Raw genomic sequence first — 24,385 nt, 5'->3', positions numbered from 1 at the left:
TACGGAGTTCTTTTATTTTATTTTCTATTCGTGACACCCGATGGCGGCGTTTATTGGAAAATGGAACTGATTTTGCCAGGTCAAAATAGGGCAAGAAATAAAAGACTAGAAAGAATTACAACCACGTATTTTTGAGCTACACACGAAGAGGAACTAGTAGCATCGCTTCAAAAGTTGATTTTTTCTTTATCCCTAGTCTAATTCAACTAGTTGTTTCTCGCTTCTACGAATCGTTAGGAATGTTTAGAAATCTAATTGATGAACGGTTTGAAACGATTTGCTATCCTCAATAGCAAAGCAGCATGTTTGATGCTGGATTTTCCTGCTTGCGCTCGAATAAGGGCTACCCCTACGCGACTATATAGAAGCGCCATAAATTTGAGATGCTATGGTATATATATATAATCTGAATCATTGTCAGCCGTGCTTATGAGCTTAGTTTCTAGAACCCGATAAATATTAGAGATAACTTGGGCCGAGCTTGAAGAAAATAGCAGCCAGATAATAATACCTAGTACGGAAATGAGTGAAATACAAACGCCACTTACTCTCGATTTCACTTCGCAATATGACTTAAGAGTCCCGGAATATATAAGACTTTAGCGCCTCTTGTACCCCTTTCCGCTTTCCGGAGAGCACCACTAGCAAAGTATCATGGCGTAGTTTAAGAATTTATTCCGTTTACCTGTCATGATCAAATCCCCAGCATAGGAAGATAAACAGAGTTCCAGGGCTAGTAGTACGACCTCGTACTCGCACTCCGGTAATCTTCGTGGGTGCCCGGGAATGCGCCGACCGGTGACGCGACGGCAGTCCCCTCCTCGTCATCCGAACTAAGCTCGACGCCTTGGTAATTGTCCGGTCCGTCCGGCGGTGCGCGCATACTTTCTAGAGACTCTCTCGAAAGCTCCGGGGGTTGGTATGGTTTGATTGTGTGCATATCCCTTCCGGATGGGAGACTGGCTAACAACGTCCCCGGCGACGGGATAGCCTGCGTGAGCATCTGTTTATGTATAAGCTATGGCGACGTTTATTTCCCCGGTCAGACTTACGGTATCGTTGATTTTGGTCCATTTCGTATCCAGCATCTCGATCACGCGTGTCTCCTCTAGTTTCCCAGCGTCCGCGCCCCAGTTAGTACCCCTTTCGATTTTCTTGTCTTCCCTCCTCTCAGTCCAATCCTTCTTCATGCGACTAAGGCTTAGGCCCTTTTTGGCCTCCTTGTACTCGATGCCGAGTTCTTGAAAGCCGCACCGCAGCCAGCCTAGCGCGTTGCCGGTTTGACCTGACAGTTCAGCATCGATAGCGAAAAACCGACATGCCTTTGCGCGGCTAGTCCTCCGGAAGTCCTCTAGATATCGTAGTAATCCTTCGTTAAGTTTCGAGGATCCTCTTCCGGGTGACTTGGATAAGGAAGATGCTTGAGCTGCGTGATCCGCAGCCGCAAGACAGAGCCGAGCAAATAGGTGAGCCCGAACCTTGGGTATCTCAGGCGCCTTATACATCCACTCTCGGTCGTTTTCATTGCGGTCTTGGGCGACGGCAGCTGGATATGGATCATCCTTAAGGACTGCAAGTAAGGTGGCCTCAGCTAGGGCAAGTAAAGACATGGCGCGGGCGGTGGACTGGGATATATCAGGACAAGGGGGAATAGTGGTAAGACTCTCGGCTCGGCGAGCGACATAGTCATGCGCCGAGGCTGCATCAAGTAGATATTTTGTAGCCGTAGTAATTATCTTAGTACGCTCCTGCGGACCGAGAGGCGGGCCTGAGGTGACATAGAGTGGATGTAGGGTATAGCGGGCAAGTAGAGTATTAGTATAACCTAAGGTCGAAAGAGTGAAGAACAGTTCATATTCTAAGGACTGTATTTTAACCCTAGATATTTCTTTCCCGGGTATAGCATAGTCGGATAAAGTAGGCCGCCATTTTATAGTAGGGGTAGATGTCAAAACCACACTGAGCTGCTCGCCAGAAACCGACTTGTTACTCAAACCAACGTCGATAGCAAGGAGATATGGAAGATAGTTATTTAAATTAGAGATTACTGAAGGCAGATTTGGTGCCTGAGAGGCAGCTGGTAATTGTTTATGCTTCTTCAAAGAGTCGCCTAAAACCCCACGATGCGTGCTCGCATTGAGAGGTAGGGAGGGGTGTGACTCGCAGGCGATACTCGAGGAGAAAAAGAAGCGTTTTGTAGTGGGGAGTATAAACTGAAAAGGCATATTGTTGACCAGCTACCTTACGTCTTTATTTTAAAGATGAGAAATAGTTAATATAATGAATGGTATTCTAAACAGGTCGGTTAAAGAATTTGACTTAACGTCCTCTTGATAAGGAAAGAAGAAAAGGCTTTCTTAAGTCGAGGTAACGCCAGCCAAGTCGCTTGGCTCGTTAAGCCTGAGTTCATGTGTTCACGTTGTAATTGTACAACACCTCATAACCTGATATCTAACAAAAAGAGAGTCTTATATAACCTGTGGAACCGAAATATTCCCCAATCGGAATGCGACAAGCCACATACAGGGGGCTAAGAGGCTTACATAGTATTATTCGATTAATTCAAGGTTTACAAGCCCGGGGATGTCCCCCAGTTCTTGGAGAGCAGGTACCCCTGCTATAGCTGTAGCGCCATAGGTAGCTGCATATGTGTACGAAAAGGAGTGGACCCCTGTCATAAAAAAAAGGTACGAAGCACTAACAAAATGTCAGATCGACTTTAACACAATTCCACCATCCATGACCGTACCAGCGAGATCGTGCCTAACAATAAAACGGTGAATACCATGGCTTCCGCCTCGCCATCACCGCATAAGCCTCGGCGCAAAACCAAGAAGGCCCATTTCGAAACCACTGTCAATGCCAAACCCGAAGCTCTAATCCGCACTCCTTCGTTCCCTCTCGCAGCTTTCCTCTGGCCAGCCCGGAGCTCTCTGTCGCAATGGGAGGTCCTACCGCTCATTCTTATGGTTGTCGGTCTGTTTAGATGGGCTGCAGGGCTTTGGGGATATTCAGGTTGGTCCCAATTCTACTTCTACTCAATCTATCTTAAGATCTCTTAGCTAACCTAGCTCTCAACCCAATAGGCTTCCGAAAGCCGCCCATGTTTGGTGACTACGAAGCGCAGAGGCACTGGATGGAGATAACGACACATCTGCCAATATCGCAATGGTATTTCCACGACCTACAGTGGTGGGGTCTCGACTATCCTCCCTTGACCGCGTATCACAGCTGGCTTCTCGGCAAGGTCGGCTCACTCATCGACCCCTCATGGTTCGCACTCTACACTTCACGAGGCTCAGACGATCCGACGCTCAAGGTCTTCATGAGGGCTACTGTCATTGTGTCCGAGTATCTGATCTATATACCTGCCGCGGTGGTCTTCGTCAGGAGGTATAGCAAGCTATCGGGTGTTGCTCAATGGACTGCATCCGTAGCGCTAGTCGCAATCCTCATGCAGCCAGCTACCATCCTTATCGACCATGTTCACTTCCAGTACAATACGGTGATGCTCGGATTCGTATTGGCGAGCATGTCTAGCATGGTAGCAGGTCGATATATGTGGGCATCCATCTTCTTCGTTTGCGCTTTGGGGTTCAAGCAGATGGCACTTTATTACGCACCGGCTGTATTCGCATTCCTCTTAGGAAGTTGTACCTTTCCTCGTATTAATATTGGGCGGTTCATGGGGATCGCAGCGGTTACTCTCGCATCCTTTGCCGTGCTTGTCTTACCGATAGTTTTAGGTACGCTATACGACGTCAGCCGAGGTATTGACTCGCGACCTGACCTAGATGGACCCCATCCCCCGTTACCCATATTCGCCTTTCTCTCAACCTATTTGGATACGAATGCTCTATACTATCCTATAGTTGAGCAAGCCTTTCAGATGGTTCATCGAGTTTTTCCTTTTGCACGGGGACTATTTGAGGACAAAGTTGCCAACTTCTGGTGTGCAGCTAACGTGGTCATAAAGTTGCGGAAATATCCAACTGAACTCTTACAACGAGTCTCACTCCTAGCAACTCTTGCTTCAATTGCTCCTCCATGTGCAATTCTATTCTTCAAGCCCCGCAAGGAACTTCTCCCGTACGCCTTCAGTGCAACGGCGTGGGGTTTCTTCTTATTCAGCTACCAGGTTCATGAGAAGAGCGCACTTCTCCCACTTCTCCCTATGACCGTACTCCTTGCAGGAAAGCAGGGACTAGGGAAGGATATTAGGTCCTGGGTTGGATTTGGCAATCTCGTTGGCGTGTGGACTATGTATCCCCTGCTACAGAGAGTTGACCTACGGATGCCTTACACGGTACTGACGCTCTTGTGGGCATATCTATTAGGCCTACCTCCTGTATCGACCAGTGCCTACTTCGAGGAAGGACAGAACATATGGGTTCAATGGTTGACAGCTATTATTCACGGTGCTTTCTACGCCTCCATGGGAGCCTGGCATATACTGGAATTGTTTGTCACCCCACCTCCCGATAAGCCTGACCTCTGGGTTGTCGCCAATGTCGGTATAGGCGCAGCTGGATTTTCCCTGTGCTACATGTGGTGTCTATGGAGACTAATACAGGAGAGCGGGATCATCCCTCGGAAACCCCCGGGATCCAAAGTCAAAACAACTTGACGCGGGTCGAGACCCGTATTCGTGCACATAGCCTATAATCTAAAGTTTTCAAATAAAAAAGTTGATTCTCCCAATCTAGCGTTGATGACCTTCAAGACTCAACAATATGCAGATGATCGATTCAGCGTCACTACTCCTCTTGACGCTTCTTTCCATCTGGAGGTTGCGGGGATATATCATAGCGCCACCAACAATCTCAAGTAACTAGCTAATTATCCCTAGATAAGTGTAAGCTCCGCCAGGAGAACAGCCTTCAGACCCAGACATTTCATTGGCAATGCTCTCTACGATGAATAATTAAGGTTACTCGCTCGTCCTTGACTATGCTAGCGCCTATAAGAGAATACGGCGCCGAATGCTTACTTCAGAAGTTTATCAACTCATCATCACCGCTGCCCCTTGATGTCTAGCCGATTAATGCCAAGCGCTTCTGTTAACGTCCCAATGGGTTTTTGGACTACGAAGAAGCTGGCTTATACCCGGGGCCATCGGGGGATGTCGTACGGGAGTAACGTCCTCATGGCCTAGTTCCTGGCGAAGCCATCTCCACATCTCATCATTTGGCTGGCTATGCACTCAGTGAAAGCGGTGCTCTGTGATGTGAGAGGCGGGCCTTACATCGGAAAGATGGCCACTTCCACAGCTACGGTATCATATCCATCCGCTGAAATCATCTCGTTCGAATCTATAATATTTCCCTTGCTATCCCGGGACAGTGACTACTACGGTGTTTACTACGTAGTATGAAGATCTCTCGAGAAATAGGAAATAAGTTAAATATGCTATACGTATATTCATAATGAAATAACATTTGAATTTAAAGAACTAAAATGATACGAAAATAAAAATAGTATTCAAATCAACTTCATTATTTATTTTAATATAGTTATAGTTAGTAGTTAAGATCATTTCATGCTATATTATTGCAAGTCTTTATCCGATAAGCGGAAGGGCAGTTTATATCTTGTAATATAGCCTTGTAACAACGCGCAGTTATGACTCAACATGCCGAGCACATGAAAGCAGTGGTATTGGATCTTAACCTAGATGTACAAAACACAACGGACTATCCTTAGAACTCCTTGTTAGGTTTATCCTTTCTCAGGTATATTGAATCTGGCATCCCATCTTACACAACACGATGGCGGACATCATTACCGAAAGCACTGCCAAATTACAACTGGATGAGGAGACCGGGGAAATGGTGTCAAAGAATGAGCTGAAGAAACGTATGCAGAAGCGAGCCAAAAAAGCCGCCGCAGCTGCTTCCTCTCGCAATGGTACATTGACATCTGAAGGTCAAGGACCGACCAATGCACCATCTAGCAAGCCCGCCAAGGCAGAGGAGTTCAGTATCGACCCAGATGCCATGTTCAACCAAGGCTTCCTAGCTGAGGTTTACAGGCTGCGCCCGTCGAAGGACGTCGTAACGCGATTCCCACCTGAACCAAATGGCTACCTTCATGTATATTTTCATTCTTCGGCCGATTTCCTACATCTACCAAGCAAGCTAATATGGTAGATTAGCTCGGGCATGCCAAAGCAATAGCAATTAACTTTGGCTTTGCAAGACATTACGGGGGCAAGACGGTCAGCTTCATATTACATTCGATGGCTTCTAAGACGTTGGCTAATATCTTGATATATTCTTAGGTTATATTCTACTTGTCAATTGCCAGCCGGAAATCTTCTGACGAATACTCCAGATTCGATGACACGAATCCCGACGCTGAGAAGGAGGAGTACTGCATCGCCATCAAAGATATGATCCGGTGGCTGGGATTCACCCCAGCTGAGATTACTTATTCATCCGATAACTTCCAGTGCATGTACGATCTCGCTGAAGAGCTGATCAAGCAGGAGAAAGCCTATGTGTGTCATTGTAACGAGGCCGAGACGAAGATGCAACGCGGCGGCGAGGATGGGTCCAAGCCGAGATATCGATGCGAACATTCAAAGCAAGACGTCGAGACCAACCTCAAGAAATTCCGAGATATGCGAAATGGAGAGTATGCACCTCAGACAGCTTGGCTTCGCATGAAGCAGGACATGGAGAATCCCAACCCCCAGATGTGGGATATTGCAGCATATCGAATACCCAAGAACCAGGAGCCGCATTTTCGAACAGGAGCTAAGTGGAGGATATACCCAACCTACGACTTCGCGCACTGTTTATGCGATAGTTTTGAAGGTATAACACACAGCTTGTGCACTAGCGAATTTATAATGTCGCGAGAGAGTTACGAGTGGCTAAACCAGTAAGTCTTGAGCCATAAGCCTTGAAGCAATAGATACTGGAAAGTAGATGGTGGAAACTTATGCTTTTCCATTCACAAACCCTCTCCCTGTTTTCTCCAGCGTAAACTAACAAAATTAGGCTCCTGGTTAAGTTTCAGCCAATGCAACGCGAATTCGGTCGCTTGAATCTCAGGGGTACAATCATGAGCAAGAGAGATATAAGGTGCTTAATAGAGAAGGAAATCGTTCGCGGCTGGGATGATCCACGCCTATACACCCTCAAAGCGCTCCGGCGGCGGGGTATACCCCCTGGGGCGCTTCTCTCTTTTATTAACGAACTTGGTGTCACTACGGCTACTAGCTTCATCGAGATGAACCGTTTTGAGCAATCTGTCCGACGATATCTGGAAAGGACCGTACCTCGCCTCATGCTAGTCCTTGATCCTGTGCCGGTAGTGATCGAAGACGCCGAGGAGCAGGATCTAGACGTCCCCTATTCGGCAAAAGACCCCAAGATGGGATCCCACAAGTTGAGGCTGACTAGAAAGATCTATATTGACCGCTCCGACTTCCGGCAGGTGGATAGCAAGGACTACTTCCGACTCGCCCCGGGCAAGACTGTTGGCCTCTTGCATATGCCGTACCCTATCAAGGCAGTCTCTTTCGTAACGGACGACGCCTCGGGAGCTGTCAAGGAGATCAAAGCTATCTTCGATAAAGATATCAAGAAGCCCAGAACCTATATCCAGTGGGTGCCCGAGGGCTCACTTGCGGCCGAGGTTCGCATCCATAAGCCCTTATTCAAATCAGAACAACCCTCGTCGGCGCCCGGCGGGTTTATGGACGACATCGTCCCTGATAGCGAGACAATCTGGCCGAACGCCATGATCGAAGCCGGCTTCCACGAGGTGCGCCGTCGAGCACCGTGGCCAGAGGCGGAGGGTGAGAAGACCGGTGACTCCGGGCCCGAGAGTGTGCGTTTCCAGGCTATGCGTGTTGCCTACTTTGTAAGTGGTTGCCACTCGTTTTATCACGCTTCTACTAATAGTCTCTGGTTGGCGACAGGCGCTGGACTCGGATAGCACGGATGATGCTATTGTACTTAACCGTATTGTGTCTTTGAAAGAAGATTCTGGGAAAAGTGTCTAACTATTAAAACTGCTAAATAATTGAAAAGAAAAGAACAAGCAATTATAAAAAATATAAAATAGAATATTAATGGTAATGAAGAAGAATAAAAAAGGTCACAATCGCAAGAATAATCGTTATTACTGAAAACTACAACTAATGTAATAACGGTAGTATCGAGGCTACATTATAACGACTCGAGGGCTTAAAAAAAAGGGGAGGGAAACTATTCCTTAGCTTTAGATGGTACTTAGGTTGAATATCTGGTAAAGGCAAACCTGGTAAGCAGCTACATTTAAAGGGGGCTATTATGTGGACCCATCTAGGTACCTAAGGAATTGAGGTGTGACTTGGACTACCTCCCTAGAAATGTAGCGACTATATTTAATACGGTCTCTCTAAATGACCAATCCATCGGTTATACTTTAACTTATTTATTCGAATAGTCTTTAGTAGCCGGGGATACGTCTCATTTATTCATAGATCCAAGATATTGGACGGATAGGGGTTAAGATCAAGTAAGGACCAAGTCGCATTCACACCTACACCCACATGTCACAGATGCATGCACAGGTGTCAAAATCCTAATTCCAATTCTCTTATGTTGCATAAGCTTCTTTTGATCCTCCATTTGACAACCGAGACCCATCACGAGGCAAGCAGTAGGCCGCGCCATTCCAGCTGATCTTTCCGGTTGAAAATAAAAACTTCGCTCTACGCCCGTTACGCCACACAATGTGCTGCCCCAGCCGGCATAGGCACATGGCGCAAGATGGCCTTTGGTTAGGCCTATGCGATCACGATGCGAAGTGCCACCAGTAGAGTTTTCCGCGGTTCGGTAAACTCTGGTCGTCTAGTAGACCTTCTTCTTTTCGTCGATACTGAACTGGCCGGGGCCGCTGTTAACTAGCAGGAGGAGACCGCCGACGATGGAAAGAATCTGGAAGAAGTCGTACTTGGCGAAGTCCTTATGGGGGTGGTGCTCGTGAAGCTGCGCAAAAAATTAGCTCATGGAATAAAAAAAATATCTTCCCGGGGTCGCGTAAACTCACAGTCCAGAAGTTGTTAACCAAAACGTTGAAGACGCTCAGAATGAGAACTAGGAGAGTAGCGCTGAACTTGGCCTTGAATCCAACGACAACCATGACGCAGGCGATTAAACCAATGACAGACACACCGATTCTCCAGACGGACCACTCGCCGCTGAAGACGAAGCCGATGAACAGGAAGATTAAGAGTACACGACCGGCTAGCTGGAAGTACATCTTTCGGTCCTTCTCGTCGAGCTGGGGAAGACCTGCGAACGCCTTGGTCTTCCTAACCCACGAGTCGGACAGAACCATGATCAGCCCACCGATGACGGAGAGATTTCGGAGGAAGAAGTTGAGGTCGAAGATCAATCCATATCCTAGCGCTTGCGTGACAACAACACCCATGAGACCGGCAACAGCGTAGTCGGAGTGTTTGCGAACGATAACCATCGTGGAGCAAATAACCATAGTCAAAACGTTTACGATAAGGAAGAGATGTGTCAACCCGCTAGGAACTAACAAAAAAGTCTAGTTAGCTCGGGAAGAGCAGCTTTAGGTTCTCTATAGAACAGAACTTACTATGCCTGTAGCTGTTCAGATACACCAGCTGGTCGGACCATTGTGTTATGATTCTTAGAGCATCCTCAAGGAACGTAACAACAATTAAGAAACGCCCGATGGCAGGGAGATATCTGTGGAAGAAGCGTGTTAGCTAGACCTCTTATTATTCAATTTCCCCTTTGGCTATAAGTTCTAATGTACACATTTACACGAGAGCCTAGAGCTCGCGCGAGGAGGTATTGACGTACGGCTTAATGGGTTCGCTAATAGTATCCAAAACATCCTCAATCTTACTGGTTTGTTCCCTAATCGCGTCCAAAGGACTAGGATCGGCGACTTCGTTCTTGGGGCCGCCGAAAGGGTTCGGGCCACCGAGATGGTAGCCGGCTGTACCTCTGATCTGGGCCATTTCGTGATTTAATCGCGGACTACGTCGCCCAGGCCAGCTAATTTTTGTTTGCGCAAGACGGGCGGGAATGAGAAGACAATCGTTGCGCGTGAAGAATGTAAAGCCAGGAGGCGAATGTTGGGGGGGTGAATTCTAGTAAGACGGACGAGACGGGGAGCGTCGGTACCAGGATTGGAAACGGAGGCACGGCAGCTATATAAGGTCAGAAGTAGAGAAAGTTGGATAAATAATAAGGAGGAAAAAGAAGACTAGTAAGTTAAAGCCGCGGTTGAGTATTATTTTACCTCTTCCAGGTTGAAGTTTTGAAGTTTTAATGTGTGCTAGACAACCGTGTCCTCAATTGACAATGATGCAAGGCCAAAGTTCCGACATGCCAGATTGGCAATTGGTTAGGTTACTTTAGGTAGGTTAGATTCTTCCATCTTACTTGACTAAAAATTGACTTAGCTTCGGGGGGGGAGAACATTGTGGCATGGTTAGCGCATTGACCATACAGCCAGGACAGCCCACGACCGTAGTTTTAGAAATGTTCTTTGCGCTAGTCGGGAACTTGGCACCCGCGTCAGGAATGTAGTGGAATCAATGTACCTGTCCATCATCCAGCTCCGCTCGGGTACATCTACTATGTACGAAGCTACACATGTGAGCTTAACCTTAAATACTCGGGCATTGTGTATATCCGCCCGCCGACAAGGTTAGCCTCCACTACCTCTACTAGCATGACGCTTAGCCGCATGATGCCAAAAATAAAACTGTAATCCCGACGTAATCACCCACGTCCAGACTGGACCGAGTAACATATCGTATGTACATACCTACACATACGAAGATGAGATCCACTCGCTTGGTAGATCTGAGCATCTCGTATAGCTTTGATTGGACATTATTAAATGGGTTATATGTAGAAGATACGAAATAGGGCTGAAGCAACAAGCCAACAAGCCTCACCTACGATGGATTACTCGTACATGTCAGCCAACGGATGTCACTATTCTTTGGGCAAACGAACGTGTCACCAATTTACTATGCAATCAAGCAATACTACTTGATGGGTCTACGGTGGGTTAAAAAAGGGATGTCCTCTTCTTCCCGAGATAATGATGCATATGTCCAATAAACGGAGCCAGACTTGAACTGATTTTTGATAAGATGAGTGATTGAGGGAATGCCGTCAAGTTATAACATGAGGCATCTTAGGCTTTAGCAAGAATGTGTATATAAGTCAGGAATAACCCCGTACCAGGAATCAACTAGTAATGACTGAGTTGAGTGAGTTCGTAATTACTAGCGTTTATCTAGCTATTCTGAACGTATTTAATATACAGCTATAGACCCCTTACTATATTCTCGTAATTGATCCCACTTTAGGGAATCCCGTGACATAGAGTCTTTTGATCCCGTAGCATATGCCCATCCGGTTCCCATCACGACCATTTTCGCGTTAGACCAATCAACGGTAGTATGTAGTTATGCCCATGGCGGAGGAAACACGTCCAGCACGTCGTGACCGGGAAGGCCGACAATGAGCGAAGGGTATGTACTGCCAATCAACCTCCCCAAGAGGCGTCATCCTGGCCCTCGTGATATAGTCCCTATTCCCTAATACTACTCCTTAAGTAGATGTCAAGGCCGGATAAGAGAGATACATATCCAAGCGTCGATACCGGATACCTAGGATCTGAAGGCCTCACTGCTCTATCTTATGAACCAGGGTCCAGGGAATTGGTAACCTAGAGCAAAATCAGTCTTGCAGTAGGTCGGTAGGTCGGTAGGTAGTAGCCAGGCAGGCAAGGCGAAGCCGTCATTAGCCTCACTCCTTGACTTGACCGAGCAATCATAAGATAACCCAATCGAGTATCACCTCCCAATACCCCGTTCTCACGCAATAACCAACGCATCAATAGCCGCCTTCGCAATCGCAATAACCTTCTGGCACGTCGGCGTCTCTCCCTGCGTATGCAGCGCCATCCCACAATCCGGCGGCTGCCAATTCCCCGTTGCTACCAGCGCATCCATAAGAGCGTGCCGCGCCCGGCTCTTCTGCTCCATCTGGTTGACGATATCCTTCAGGCCAATATGTATCGGCAACGTATCCGCTTCCGTCGTATCAACGTCCGATAATCCGTACACGTCCGCCTTGAGCAGCGCCCGCACCGTCAGCCGCCACATCGCCGGCTCCATCTCCCGACAGTCCAGCGTCCCGGCCGCCATGCAAATGTTATCTTCTTCCGCCGACCCGCAGCCCCAGAGGATGCCGCCGAAACCGCGCAGTCGGAATATGAGGCGCCGCCGCTCGGCTGTTGCTCGGCTTGCTTCTTCGTCGACGGCTTGCAGGATTCGCTGGTAGGCGTGTACGATGCTCGGGATTAGGGCTGCGAGCAGCATTAGGTTCTGGAATGAACGCATGATATCTGGCCCCGAGTTGTGATCTGGTGGATCGAGCCTAAACGAGCACACGGGGCAGTACACCGCGTCGTAAGCCGTCTTCGTCGCTTTTCGCGCGTGCCGGATCGATTCTTCGACGCCTTCGGGCTGTTTCTGCATCGAGTCGAGGGCGAGGTATAAGGCCGCGGTATGCGCACAACTCGTCGGCTTAGCCGCTGGGGCGGTACTGCATGAACTTCCCACACTTTCGGGCGTTGCAGCTGAACTAGGCGTTAGGTTCGGCAGTTGATCTATGCTCGGTAGGTCTGCCGCCGATACAAAGAGGGACGGGTCGATATTCAACGAGGAGAACGACGGCGCGGTCTCAGGTACAGAGTCGAAGCCTACATCCCCAAGGCTATCCCCCGCGTACCCAAAGGACCACGAGAAGCCCTTCTCTTGCGGCGAACTTATCGGCGCGTCAAGATTGTTAACGTTGGGTTCGCCCGCCGCCAGAAAGTTAATAAAAGACAAGCCGAGGTCTTCAGTATCCGGCGGGATCTCGGTCATGGCGTTCTTATTCGCGGAGACGGCATTCGTAGTGTCATTGCTCGATTCATCTCGGGGACGTTTTCGTGGGCGACCCATCTGCTTCTGGGGAGAGTAGTGGCAGGCGATGCCCTCGCGCTTACAACGAGAGCAGCCCTCGGGCTCTTTGGTGCAAGCTAGCTTACGCGTGCCTGTAGCAAATGTAAGTCCAATCTGGACCCGCGACTCAAATCAGTGAACCATCGCCAAAACGTACGGCATTCATCACAAGCCCTGTGCTTCGGAGCACACTCCGTAGCTGGGCCAACAGCCTCTGCAGTCGTCATCGTCGCCATCGTCGCCATCTTTATATGTAGATCTCTATACTGAGAGTCTGAGCTTCACTTGAAGTAGTGTCCTTTAAAAAGGATGTTGCGACAGTATTACGAGAGGAAAGATACGGCGCGGCTCTTCGTTCTTCAAATCACCTTGAAGGCGGGTCCCCTTTCACCGATTCGTAAGCACGAGTCGTGCCTTGTCTTGTTCCATGGTTGGTTGAGATAGAGGGTACATTATAACTTTCTTATGATACCTCAAATTATGGATTATAGGAGTGCTAAATTGAGGTATCTTTTTCAGCTCTTCACGTACCGGCCAAGCCTTCATCTAATTGATGGAGGGGAATTGTGGCTAATGCTGGTTATCATGGATTAATATTAACGCCACTCCTCCCTCCTATATATTAGCATCACAATTCGAGTAGGTATATGTTTTCTCTAAGGGGCCGAGAAATAATCGAACCAAATCATCGTCTCTATTAAGTAGCATTAGCTACCTAGTCTAACTACTTTGTGTAAACTGCTAAAGACTGGTTCTGTCCTCAGACACGCAGAGCCGACGTAATGCTTTTGCGTCTACCGTAAGCCAAAAGGTATGAGACTCATCTAGGAATCAGTCTGATGTATACCTCTCTTTCTATCCTGTATTTTTAGAAGTCTCGTAGACCTCGTAAGTTAATCTTTAGCACATTGGCCGACTGGGTCTTCGTCTTGCATTTCACCAACCGCTCTTAGATCCGCTAATAACCGTCGAATCCTCAGTCCAGTTTTTGCCCGTATCATTGCATCATACGTATTATCTGCTGCCGCGTGTATAGCCACTTGAAGACCCTTGATGACGTCTCTGTCGCTGATATGTGCGTCCTCATAATCAAAGAATACGTCCAAATCCTTTAAAATGTCTCCAGTCTGAGGTATCGTAGGTAGCGTCTTTTCCTTTGAGGTATGGGATATTAGCTGTTTCGGCGGTGGAGCAGGTGGCTCCCGAGTAGGCTTAGGCAAGGATGGTGATGGCTTCTTTGGCCTTGAAATGGGAGGCATCTTCCGGTTTACAAAGATGATCTCTTCGTTTAGTCTAGGCCGGCGTGTGGGAGTAATCCCGGAAGCGTAATGATTAGAGTGACGGGGTGAGTATTGCTTCTGATTCGTCTTATCTACCAAGGTCGCAGGGCGGTTGCATAACTGAGTCGACTTATCGGCTTCCTGCTCCAACTTCTCGAGCTTCTGAGAAACTTCATCCAATGCCCGCTCTAAAGAGGAAGCCCGGCTAACAGCATACCGCGCCGCAGATGGCAGCGAAGGAACTGTGGAAGGAGATGTCCGTGGCGACACGCTACGTTTACGTTGACCCCTTTTGGTGACGGGAACTGGAGTATATTTTGGTTCGGCGCCAGGATATATCTGAATCTTTTCCTGGTCTACGTGATTCGGAGATGTTCGTGGCGACATGCTACGTTTACGTTGACCCATTTTGGTGACGGGAACTGGAGCATATTTTGGTTCAGCGGCATGATATATCTGAATCTTTTCCTGGTCTACACGAGTCGGAGATGTCTCCTTTTCTTCTTCGATGGTTTCAGGGAGAGGGAGACGAGCCATGGCCACATCTCGCTTGCGTAGGCCAGTATGCGCTAATGATTGCATCGTCCCAGGTTCTGGACCAGCTCGTGGAGCCATTGCTACTGAATGTCGTCCATGGTCACCGCGCTTAACTTCGACCCATGACAACTTTCGACCAGATGGCTCACGGCGTGTAGGAGAAGCAATCGGTTTCGATGTAGCTGCACGACGGAATCCAGACGGTCGGGTCCCGGGGCTGAGAGAAGAATGGTTGTGCCGTGCATGTTGGGAATCTATAGTCTTTACCCGGTGACTAACCTGGCTATCCTTGACGGGCTGACGTGTATACTGTGGCCTGGCTCGGCTGCCGCTATGGCTTTCCTTGGCTGGTGACTTCTTTCTTAACCATGGCAATATGCTTCCTCTGTCCTTAGACAATAATTTCCGCTTCGGTTTTGATTTTGGGCTTGGTAATATCTCGATTGGATTACCGGCTGGGGTGAACTCGACATACGACCCAGAGCTCGAGCCTGATTGCTCGCTCAAGACGTCGTCTTGTCCGTCAAATTCACCATCTACTTGAACTGAGGCCTGAACGTACCTAGCCGGACTACTTACGGGCTTTTCGTTGCTTCTATGTTTAATTAGAGGTCTCCGGCTCTGTTCTGCCGATGTCACGGCAAGGCCAGCTGCTTGAAATTCCTTCTGATATGGTAAGAGGGGCTGAACAGTATGATATGACATCTTCGAGTCAGAATCCGTGGGCGTCCTGACTGGAGCCTTGCCAACTGCCCCGGCGGCATCTGCATACTTCTCAAGTTGTCTTGTAAAGCGATTCAAGGCCTTGCGCTGGCTTGAAGTTCGAGAAGGGATTTCTGGCGACTGAAAATGCTCTACTGCTGCCTCCTCTGGTATGACTAGGGTTGATAACTGTCGTTGTTGGACTAGTGATCTATTAAGTGCATCCCAGACGAGAGGATCTGCAAGGCCAAATCTTTTCTCTCGGGCCTTTCCTCGATTCCGCGCTGCAATACTCATACCCCTCCGTCGTAGGCCACCGGCTATCTGGCTACTATGCTCCATCTTTTTAGTTGAATAATTTCTATTATCAGTTTGGGCTTGAGTGCGACCCCTACAGAGCTGCTTATTCTCAATTGAGGTTGTCGTCTTGGGCTTCATATTGGGTATTTGCGATTGTCGTAGGGTACCCCAATATGGATGGTCCTCTGTGAACTCGGGGGCTTGCATTAGCGAATACTGTTTACCGCCACTCGTAGATTCCCCCGTTCCTCGCGAGGGAAGACGCCTGCTAACTCGGACGCCATTTTTCTTCCGACTAATCCTGCGTTGCCGTTGTCGTTCTCCAACTAAAGGCTCTAGTAATGGTGGACGAAATAATGCTTCGGTGGCTCGTTGGGAGAGCTGCTCATTTGGGATTGCCGATGGATGAGTAATTTTCGGTCGACGATGTGGACTCCCCTTCTAAGGTAAACTGAGTTTAGGCATCGTCGATATTCCAAGAGTGATCCCCAAAAGATCCCAAAGGTACCTATACCTAACGTATGCTATGAAAAGGGTGTATTGACTGGCCACATGTTTAAAGCAAAAGTTTGGAAAAAATGATTTCAGGGTCATTCCTGGCGTCGTCCTCAGAAGATGTTATACGAACTAAGAGTGAGCCGCTCTTGCCCTTGGGCGATAGTTTGGTAGATCGAGATTGGAAGTTGACAATTGTAAAAGTTCCTTATACGATAATGAGCTGCGGCTTCCCGTCCGTAATATTATTACAGATTGCAGTATGGTAATTTGAGACAGTCGCGATTGTAATTTCTGTGGTGAAGCCGTAGACTAAGAACCCATTTGTAGATGACATCGATGAGATAAATGATCGACTTCATCTAATATCTTTTATACCAGGTGCCGAATACATTTCTAACTGACGATGTCCCTTGCGTAGAAGGAATTCAATGACAGCAAAATCTCTCTTATCAACCTTGATACTCTTCTCGAATTCAGATCTAAGGTACAAGTTAGTCTCTAATACATGATAATATGATAACATGATAACATGATAACATGATAGAAACGCATTAATCTAAAGCCTTTGAAATACCTGATAAATGATTCAAAATGCGGCCGCGTGGCCTGTGGTCAGTTGTTAATTATAATTGCATCACCAAGGTTGAGTACAGCTACACGAACCACCGGTTTTTTGCGGCTCGCGCGAAGACATTTGCGGTAGAGTGACAGGACATCCTTTTGCAAGCCGGATAGACGCATTTTAAGTGATTCTTATATAAGGGGTTTAAACCGACCAAGACGAGATTGATACGACGGAATGAAAATAGTTGTGGAAGTCTCGGACATCATCAATTCAGTTACGACGATGTGGATCAGAGCTTGCCTCCATTGTGTCATAAATATGAATATGCGCATCTCTAAGATTCTTAAGAGCAGTTTATTTGTTAAGCGAGTATTGTACTTATTGGGTATTGGTATGCGAAATAATTATGAAAAAGTCTATTGTCTAATTCTGATAATATGTTTCCCATCATTCCGACCCGATGTATGAAGCCATATCGTTGAATAGAACCTCCCCTCCGTCTGCGGTGCTACTTCATTGTTGAATTAGGTATCTGGGTAGCTCTATCAATTCCGAAAGTAAGCCCTCACTCCCTGGATAGCGACCCAGCCAGCGACGACGACCGTCACTATAATACGTAGCTCGCGTACCGCAGCCGCAGTAGTCGGATCAAGGCGGATGATGTGCACGTGGTTGATAGCACCTGCGTGCTGTGCAGCAAGAGAGAAGGATTCCATTTTTATTTTTATTTTATTTTTCCCCTTTAGATGGGCTTCAGGTTTGTAACTTGTTCACTGTAGGCTGTGCTAAATAATTGTAGGCTTATTCGATAATTATTCGGTAACTGTGGCGTAGTATCCGTTGAAAATAAAATTCTGTTTAAATGGCAAGCCATAAGGCTAGGAACACATGAAGTCGTTACTAAAATGGGTGTTGCTAATGTTTTAATTATCGATTATCGGTAAAGTTTATGATTCCTGATTCCTGCAGCTGACCGAGAGTAAAATTATTTAGCGACATAGGGTCAAGTTTTGTGGACTCTTTTCTCCCCTTCAACACCCAGAATAAGACATCGATTTATTTCCCCCCCTTATTTTTTCTTTTCCCTCTCTTCTGAATGAGACTGTCTTATATAAGAAATGGACCCAGTATACCAGTAAAATGAGAGCGGCAGCCTGTATTTGTCTTCATTTAGAAATAAATGAGGGTATTGATGAAAGTTCTACTGATATAAACCAGGGCGGTTTATATAAAGTACCTCTGATAAAGACTTGAGCTAAGAGCGCAACAAATCACTTTCAATATCCGAGCAAAGTATTCGATGATAGCATTATTTCATTTTGGCTACCTATTTTGAACTAACCACCCACCGGATGAGGACGCCACAAAGGCGCACATTGTATATATAAAACTCCCATTGCTCCAAACCAATCCGCAGCGACGGAGAGGAGCAGCATGCATGTAAATTCGTTAAGTGAGGGTATCGAGCATGCAAGAAGCGCGTCTCGCTCATGCAACAACGGCAACAGCACCATTAATAACTAAGACGTCGCTAGAAACCCACCGACCGTGATAGCAACATAAAAAAACATATACTCGCTTCTAATTACACCTTTTCAGGCATGTCGTGGGTCTCGATCGCAACCTCCTTCTCGACCTGCTCCAGGTTTAAGTGAGCAACAGCCGCGTCCTCGCCGTCGATGACCTTGGCCAGCTCCTCGAGCGTGGGGCCCTTAGTCTCCACGTACATGAAGTACACGAAGGCCAGCTCGCAGAAGATCCAGCAGGTGTAGATGATATACAGCTTCCAGGAGTGGTCCAGACCGAACGCCTCGAAGGCGACCGGGTTGGCGTACACGTTGAGGCACAGGGCGGCCTGGATCATGATGTTCAGGACCATAAGACCCTTGGCACGAAGCTTGTAAGGCAGAATTTCGATGGCGTAACCGACGAGCAGACCCGACCACGCGAACGAGTAGAAGAAACTGAACAGCCAGATGAAGAAGATCATGGCGTAGTTGGCGCCAGGGGAGCGGTGCTCGCCATATAAACCCGCACAGAGTGTCCAGAAGATGAAGACGCCGAACATACCGGCAGTCGAGCTGAGGAACATCGTTCGACGACCCCATCGGTCCACGAGCGTAGCCATGGTAACTGATACGATAAGAGACAAGATCATTTGACCTCCGGATAACTAGAGGGTCTTAGGTTAGAGACGGCCTTTTCGATTAGGATTATGAAAACTTACACCGAACTTGGAGTTGGAGTCCGTCACACCAGCCTGGTCGTAGAGCGTGCTGGCAAAGTTGGAGATGATAGCGTTACCAGACCATTGGGAGAAGAGACCCAGAGACAGGAGGACCGCCAATCGGTAACGATTTCCCTTAGTCCTGAAGAAGTCGAGGTAGCTGCTGTTGGTCTTGCTCTCCATCTCTAGCTTGATGGTCTCCCTAATCTCGCGGTACTCGAACTGGACCGTCGGGTGGTGGGCGTCGCCGTTGGCGTGGTACTTGGTGAGGATCGCGAGGGCCTGTTCGTGCTTGTCCTTGGCCATGAGGTATCGAGGTGACTCGGGGATCCACCAGATGAAGGTGATCTGGATGATGGAGGGGAGGGCCTGAAGGATAGCGGGAATACGCCACGACCAGTCGTTCTGGATGTAGTTCGTGCCGAAAGAAAGCCATGTGACGACTATGAAAGGGTTAGCAACTCCCATTCTACACAGGGCTTCGGGACACGAGACGTACCAATGGCACCTGCGTTCCATAGGCAGTTGTAGACAGCCGTGAGACGACCACGGTGCTGGGGATGAGCAATCTCGGTCAGCAACATGGGGGAGGCGATTTGAGCTAAACTGCTTCCGAATCCCATCATTACACGACCACCCATGAAGGAGTTAATGTTCTGGGCAGTTCCCTGAATAACAGCACCAACGATCATGATGACACAACCGATAATGATTGGCATTTTCCGGCCATAGTTATCAGCTATGAGAGGGCTGTAATATGTCAGAACATATAACTAATTTCGTATCGCCGCGGCGCAGGAGAAGATAATTGGGGCTTACACTAGGGGAATCGAGCCTAAGCTACCAATCTGGTATAAAGCAGCAAGGAGACCGAGTTGCGATCCTTGTGGGTTGTTGAAGAAAGCCTTCCACTTGTCGAACACTTGCACCGAGTTGAAGAACGAGCTATAAGTTTGTCAGTTGGCATTGCTCACCACATCCGAGAGGGTCTTGCGTATAAGACATACCCGTCGTAACCAGTAGTCGCCGAAGCAACGCAGAGTATGAAGCAGTAGAAGTATAGCTTCCTCAAGCCGGGGTCCCTTTTCCAGTCGACCCTCTCAAATTCCGGGGCCTCCTCCTGCGCATTCGCGATTTCCTCCTTACGCGGCGCCTTCTGCGAGATGATGCCGATCGCCATTGTATTGGTTGGTTGCGAACTTTCTTTCACGCCGCGCGAACGTAACTGGCGACTATGTCGAGGTGCTGCAACCTAAACTAAAGGGAGACTCTTGCTGGTCCTCCGGTGAGGTTGAGGCTTACTGAAAAGCTTGGTCTCTTGAAGTTGAAAGGGCAGAGACGTGATGGGTCTACAGCGAGGTGCTCGAAACAAAGCTCGAAGGGACGGAGGGACCAGATATAATATATGATCTATGGGAAGACCAGGGGCCGTAGCAAGGGTACCATCTACATTGGACGGGCGAGCGGACCGGTAGAGGAGCTCACTTGAACGAATTGCTCCTAGCCCGTAGCCATCTCACTTCGTGAACGCGAGATCTGGAATGGGACCCTTTCTCATGGTAAGTTACCTCTTACATGTGTGGGTGGGTTGCGGGTCTTCCTTACCCCATTGCCCCCCCATCCCCTAGTCTTCCCCGTGGCGCCATGGCCCATGGGGAATTGGGACCAAGTAAGCAAACGGACCGGGGTGCGGGTTACTAGTAAGGGTACCCGTTGGCAATAGGAACTTGAGAACCGAGAGAGAGAGAAAAAAAAATCCGCATTTCGGTTAATGATTTTAATTCTGGATGCGCCGAGCACGAACGATCTGACCCGGCCGAGTTACAACGCCACCGCACATAATCAGGTCAACAACAACCCGTTTGGTATGACTTGCAGGTATTCTATATTGCTCGGTAGTATATTCGCATCTGTAATAGGTATATACCTTTGTCATAGGCCGTCATGCTACGTACCGTTTTGGTCGCAGTAGATCTTCTACCGTGCCTAGGATAATTCTGCGGGAGGGCAGCCCTCGCCGGTGTATCGACCGGCCGCCTATGTTACGATTTGATATGATAAACAGTTAGGTCGGCCGGGGGGCTTAGAAGCGCTGGAACTCTTCGAGAACGCATAACAGTACATCCTGGCTACCTATACATAGTACCATAGTACGGCAATCATAGATGCCGTGTGGTGAGTTCCTCAGCGAGCGAGCAGCACGATGCGAGTTGTCTTTGGTTGGATATAATCGATTTGCGGGGAAATACTCGACCAGTAACACCGATATCCTGGACCTGATCCTACCGCGGGACGTGAGAGACGAACTTGGTTTATTTGGGTTGTGTAAGTTAACCTATACCAAATGCATTCACATATGTAGTATTCCTCCTATTGGTGGCAATTGGGTGGCATCTGGATGGTGTACTATCATTCTAGCAACGACACCATTTTGGACAATACCTCTGTTTCATGATGATCAACCCATGCCCTCTTCAAATTGTCCCTACTGCAAATCCATTAACGACCTTTATGATGGTCTATTCTGATTCTGATTCTAGCCTAGACTAATTGGTTCCATGGTGTCGGAGACGGCCTAGAATATAATACCTTGACTTCTGTATTAGGCAGAATGGTTTAGAATGCAATTCATGCACGTCAGAATCGTTAGGAGAGTTTTGCGCGTGGGATAGTATAATACCAAAGCTTCGAGTCCCCTGTCGACGAGAACCAGAAGGATATTATGTACCTAAGTAAGAATCGGATTGTCATTGATTTTGCTAGACCCATAAGTCACACCTTGGCTAGAATAGATCAACCTATCGCTTATATGGCAAATAGAGGTTGCATCGCAGTGAAGCAAGAGAACTTCAGTCTTCGGTTACAGTTAAGCATCTCTCTATTACCGTATGCGTATATGTTCATGTGGCTAACGAATCTGACCACTGAGATCAGCTATACATAAAAACTCTTCGTCATTAGATGAATCCATTATTCAGAGCTTTCTGCTCGTCTATAGAGAACAGATTTGTATTGTTGGGATAGTGCTATATCTGACCCGAACTATCCTGCGGCGGTCGTAGCAGAAATTAAATTAACAACGCTTGGCATTCCGGCCCCCCCTTTCGATCTCCATTCTCCAATGACCCTCGCCCATCTTTGGATGCTTTCGACATTTCGACATGCCCTATTGGGTAGATTGCTAAAAAGAGCTAGGTAATTGTCTTCCATCCATCTGCCTATATGGTATTTTGGAGAAAGCTTGCGTTGGCTTACTTTACATACTGTATAATACGTCGTCCTTCCATACACACGATTACACCAGGAATTCGATACACCGGCAGTCTAAGAGCTTCAGACGGGAATGGAAGGAATACTAAGAGATTAGACGTAGCAAGGGGTTTTCGGAACAGTAATCAGCTTAGACCTGGTCAGGCGCTCAGCTGTTAGCCAGCAGATATCTCGCTTCGGGATAACGTCCCGCGAAGCCGGACAATTGGAGAAGTCGAGTTAAGGAAAGCAATTCGTAGTAGTCATTTTCGAGCCTCAATACGAATGCAGCTCTAGTAGCTAACGCCTCTAGTAAGCCACATGGCACTTTTGTTACGGCTCATTGTCCTAGTTGGGATATCGTGAGGTCTTGGTCAAGTGTCTATGTAAATTGAAAGACGGGTTCTAGCTAGCCTGGTAGACTCCGGTTGCTATCGTTGTCATTGATTTTGACCGATATAGGATGATGCTACTTGAATGCGGTGTAAGTGAATTGCTATTGTACCTCGGCGCGCCGGTTCCACCAATGCAGCCAGTAATGCGACTACGTAGGCGCCGGGTTCCAATCAGGCTGCAGATCCTCGTGAGTTGTTACCAGCTGTAGTAGTAGAGCGTCTCTAGTTTGCCCCAGATCCGGGGAATTGTGACGCTAACTTGTAGAGGTGTCCCCCGTGGGAGCCCCGGGTTTCTCGAAGGAGTGGCATTACCGGACCGCTCTGACGACTCACGAGAATAACACGTCACCGCCAGCTGAGCCGATAGCTTCAGAAGGAGCTGCTAGCGGCGTTCGTTATAACATGTAATCGTCGAGCCATGTGAGATCATCAACGAGGCGGCGAATTTGTGCTTCTCATCCGCCGCATAATGTATTTTAGAGGATTAATCGCTCGATCTGATACGTTAATGCTAAGCAAGTATTCTTGAAATCTTGGACCCTCAGCTGCCCGTTCTGAAATCTAGACCGGTGGATCATCGTGGACGAGTTGAGGATGAAGACATTTAGCCTAAATGCGGCAGAATGCCTGGTCGGTAATTTGCCGGGGCCCCATGTAACAAATGATCAGGGGTCATATTGGCGGAAGCTTCCGGGGCAACCCACGCTTTGCTAGGATTGCGGGATGGTGCAGTTCTGAGAACTATGCCATGTAGCACATGCCAGCCTCGTAAGCTAGCTCGACAAACTCATCTATGATTAACAAAAGTACTGGCGGATGAGAAAGCCGTAGAAATAGCTAGATATTTGTTAGCGAGCGTCAACGTGGTCCTTGGTGTTCAATAGATTAGTTCGCTACCGCTCAGAATCTCAGACTAACAACCAAATCGAGCCGTTACAAGAAAAGACGATCTTACAGTATATACTATCATATAAGTCATCACCGCAAATCTATTCGAGTCCTAGCCATCAGATGTACTTCATTCACTATGTGATTGCCATGAAGGGGGTTGCCATGTGGTCTCTACTAGCTTGGTGTCTATAGGTTGATCACCAATGACCCGGAAACCCGGACAGATGAATAAGAGGCGACTGTCCCTATCAAAGAGCCTCTCTCCGGGACACCGGATTTAGGATCTCGGTCTAGGTCATACTTGGTTCAAAGCAGATACTGAGATAGTTGACGCAAGAGAGAGCTGAACTAAGTGCTATGACTGATTGGCCGCCTAGCATGCGCTCTCTTATTCCCATGTGTTTGCTAATGAGGTCTATTTTCGTCGGCTGCATAAATCAAGCGGCGCAATTCTCTCGGTTATGGGTTATGGGCTCGAACGCATTCAGCCTGACAGCAACAAATATCCGTCGAGCCCACATGGCTCCCGGTATGCGGCGGTAGCAAAGAGCATACCCATCGAGCATAATTCGCTCATGGCCTGCATAACTTCCGAATATCAAATAGACCGAACAATTGCACCGAAGAGTGGATTCTGCTTTTATTACTCCTGTTGAACGCCAGTCAATGGGTAATGCATTTTGAGGTATATCGCCTCATGTCTATCCGATCCGGAACGCCGGCTCGCCATAATCC

The 24,385-nt window shown here is 47.9% G+C and overlaps 7 protein-coding genes across 7 annotated transcripts; 2 read left to right on the top strand and 5 right to left on the bottom strand.

Annotated features, from left to right (window-relative positions):
• Positions 1-733: 733 nt before the first annotated feature.
• Positions 734-2,225, bottom strand: F4817DRAFT_317737 (uncharacterized protein; the record flags this gene model as incomplete). The annotated part of the gene is made up of 2 exons (XM_049300838.1): positions 734-1,003; positions 1,053-2,225. The coding sequence occupies 2 exons, from the start codon at positions 2,223-2,225 to the stop codon at positions 734-736; spliced, it is 1,443 nt and encodes a 480-aa protein (XP_049157192.1).
• Positions 2,226-2,786: 561 nt separating this feature from the next.
• On the top strand, positions 2,787-4,627 carry F4817DRAFT_359990 (glycosyltransferase family 57 protein; the record flags this gene model as incomplete). Its single annotated transcript, XM_049306221.1, has 2 exons — positions 2,787-3,015; positions 3,087-4,627. The coding sequence occupies 2 exons, from the start codon at positions 2,787-2,789 to the stop codon at positions 4,625-4,627; spliced, it is 1,770 nt and encodes a 589-aa protein (XP_049157191.1).
• Positions 4,628-5,610: 983 nt separating this feature from the next.
• F4817DRAFT_343389 (glutaminyl-tRNA synthetase) lies at positions 5,611-8,240 on the top strand. Its single transcript, XM_049304025.1, has 5 exons — positions 5,611-6,092; positions 6,155-6,217; positions 6,281-6,885; positions 7,005-7,872; positions 7,931-8,240. The coding sequence occupies exons 1-5, from the start codon at positions 5,769-5,771 to the stop codon at positions 8,012-8,014; spliced, it is 1,944 nt and encodes a 647-aa protein (XP_049157190.1). The 5' UTR covers positions 5,611-5,768; the 3' UTR covers positions 8,015-8,240.
• A 115-nt stretch (positions 8,241-8,355) lies between these two features.
• F4817DRAFT_343384 (SURF4-domain-containing protein) lies at positions 8,356-10,599 on the bottom strand. The gene is made up of 4 exons (XM_049304024.1): positions 9,834-10,599; positions 9,604-9,716; positions 9,046-9,539; positions 8,356-8,984 (listed from the first exon to the last, which is right to left on the bottom strand). Exons 1-4 carry the CDS (start codon positions 9,992-9,994, stop codon positions 8,847-8,849), a joined length of 906 nt encoding a protein of 301 aa, XP_049157189.1. The 5' UTR covers positions 9,995-10,599; the 3' UTR covers positions 8,356-8,846.
• Positions 10,600-11,240: 641 nt separating this feature from the next.
• F4817DRAFT_343382 (uncharacterized protein) lies at positions 11,241-13,405 on the bottom strand. Its single transcript, XM_049304023.1, has 2 exons — positions 13,164-13,405; positions 11,241-13,098 (listed from the first exon to the last, which is right to left on the bottom strand). Exons 1-2 carry the CDS (start codon positions 13,249-13,251, stop codon positions 11,873-11,875), a joined length of 1,314 nt encoding a protein of 437 aa, XP_049157188.1. The 5' UTR covers positions 13,252-13,405; the 3' UTR covers positions 11,241-11,872.
• A 265-nt stretch (positions 13,406-13,670) lies between these two features.
• Positions 13,671-17,604, bottom strand: F4817DRAFT_366618 (uncharacterized protein; the record flags this gene model as incomplete). Its single annotated transcript, XM_049307005.1, has 2 exons — positions 13,671-16,266; positions 17,458-17,604. 2 exons carry the CDS (start codon positions 17,602-17,604, stop codon positions 13,900-13,902), a joined length of 2,514 nt encoding a protein of 837 aa, XP_049157187.1. The 3' UTR covers positions 13,671-13,899.
• A 596-nt stretch (positions 17,605-18,200) lies between these two features.
• On the bottom strand, positions 18,201-20,590 carry F4817DRAFT_173294 (general substrate transporter). Its single transcript, XM_049298236.1, has 5 exons — positions 20,123-20,590; positions 19,935-20,060; positions 19,615-19,865; positions 19,116-19,558; positions 18,201-19,061 (listed from the first exon to the last, which is right to left on the bottom strand). The coding sequence occupies exons 1-5, from the start codon at positions 20,293-20,295 to the stop codon at positions 18,474-18,476; spliced, it is 1,581 nt and encodes a 526-aa protein (XP_049157186.1). The 5' UTR covers positions 20,296-20,590; the 3' UTR covers positions 18,201-18,473.
• Positions 20,591-24,385: the final 3,795 nt, after the last annotated feature.

Source organism: Daldinia loculata (genome assembly GCF_022478755.1).
Source record: "Daldinia loculata strain CBS 113971 unplaced genomic scaffold F4817scaffold_39, whole genome shotgun sequence".
In the NCBI taxonomy this organism is placed as follows: Eukaryota; Fungi; Ascomycota; class Sordariomycetes; order Xylariales; family Hypoxylaceae; genus Daldinia; species Daldinia loculata.
Note: the sequence above shows the minus strand (reverse complement) of the source record. Positions and strands in the feature narration are given on the sequence as shown.

Excerpts from the sequence above, each read along its gene's own strand:
- F4817DRAFT_343389 (XM_049304025.1), top strand. The coding sequence starts at position 5,769 with ATGGCGGACATCATTACCGAAAGCACTGCCAAATTACAACTGGATGAG. Across the intron at positions 6,886-7,004 it reads AGTTACGAGTGGCTAAACCA|GCTCCTGGTTAAGTTTCAGC; the intron begins GTAAGTCTTGAG and ends TAACAAAATTAG. Across the intron at positions 7,873-7,930 it reads CTATGCGTGTTGCCTACTTT|GCGCTGGACTCGGATAGCAC; the intron begins GTAAGTGGTTGC and ends GGTTGGCGACAG.
- F4817DRAFT_343384 (XM_049304024.1), bottom strand. The coding sequence starts at position 9,994 with ATGGCCCAGATCAGAGGTACAGCCGGCTACCATCTCGGTGGCCCGAAC. Across the intron at positions 9,717-9,833 it reads ATTAGCGAACCCATTAAGCC|ATATCTCCCTGCCATCGGGC; the intron begins GTACGTCAATAC and ends CTTCTTCCACAG. Across the intron at positions 9,540-9,603 it reads TCTGAACAGCTACAGGCATA|TTCCTAGCGGGTTGACACAT; the intron begins GTAAGTTCTGTT and ends CTTTTTTGTTAG.
- F4817DRAFT_343382 (XM_049304023.1), bottom strand. The coding sequence starts at position 13,251 with ATGGCGACGATGGCGACGATGACGACTGCAGAGGCTGTTGGCCCAGCT. Across the intron at positions 13,099-13,163 it reads CAGGGCTTGTGATGAATGCC|GCACGCGTAAGCTAGCTTGC; the intron begins GTACGTTTTGGC and ends CATTTGCTACAG.
- F4817DRAFT_173294 (XM_049298236.1), bottom strand. The coding sequence starts at position 20,295 with ATGGCGATCGGCATCATCTCGCAGAAGGCGCCGCGTAAGGAGGAAATC. Across the intron at positions 19,866-19,934 it reads TTAGGCTCGATTCCCCTAGT|CCCTCTCATAGCTGATAACT; the intron begins GTAAGCCCCAAT and ends GACATATTACAG. Across the intron at positions 19,559-19,614 it reads ATGGAACGCAGGTGCCATTG|TCGTCACATGGCTTTCTTTC; the intron begins GTACGTCTCGTG and ends ACCCTTTCATAG.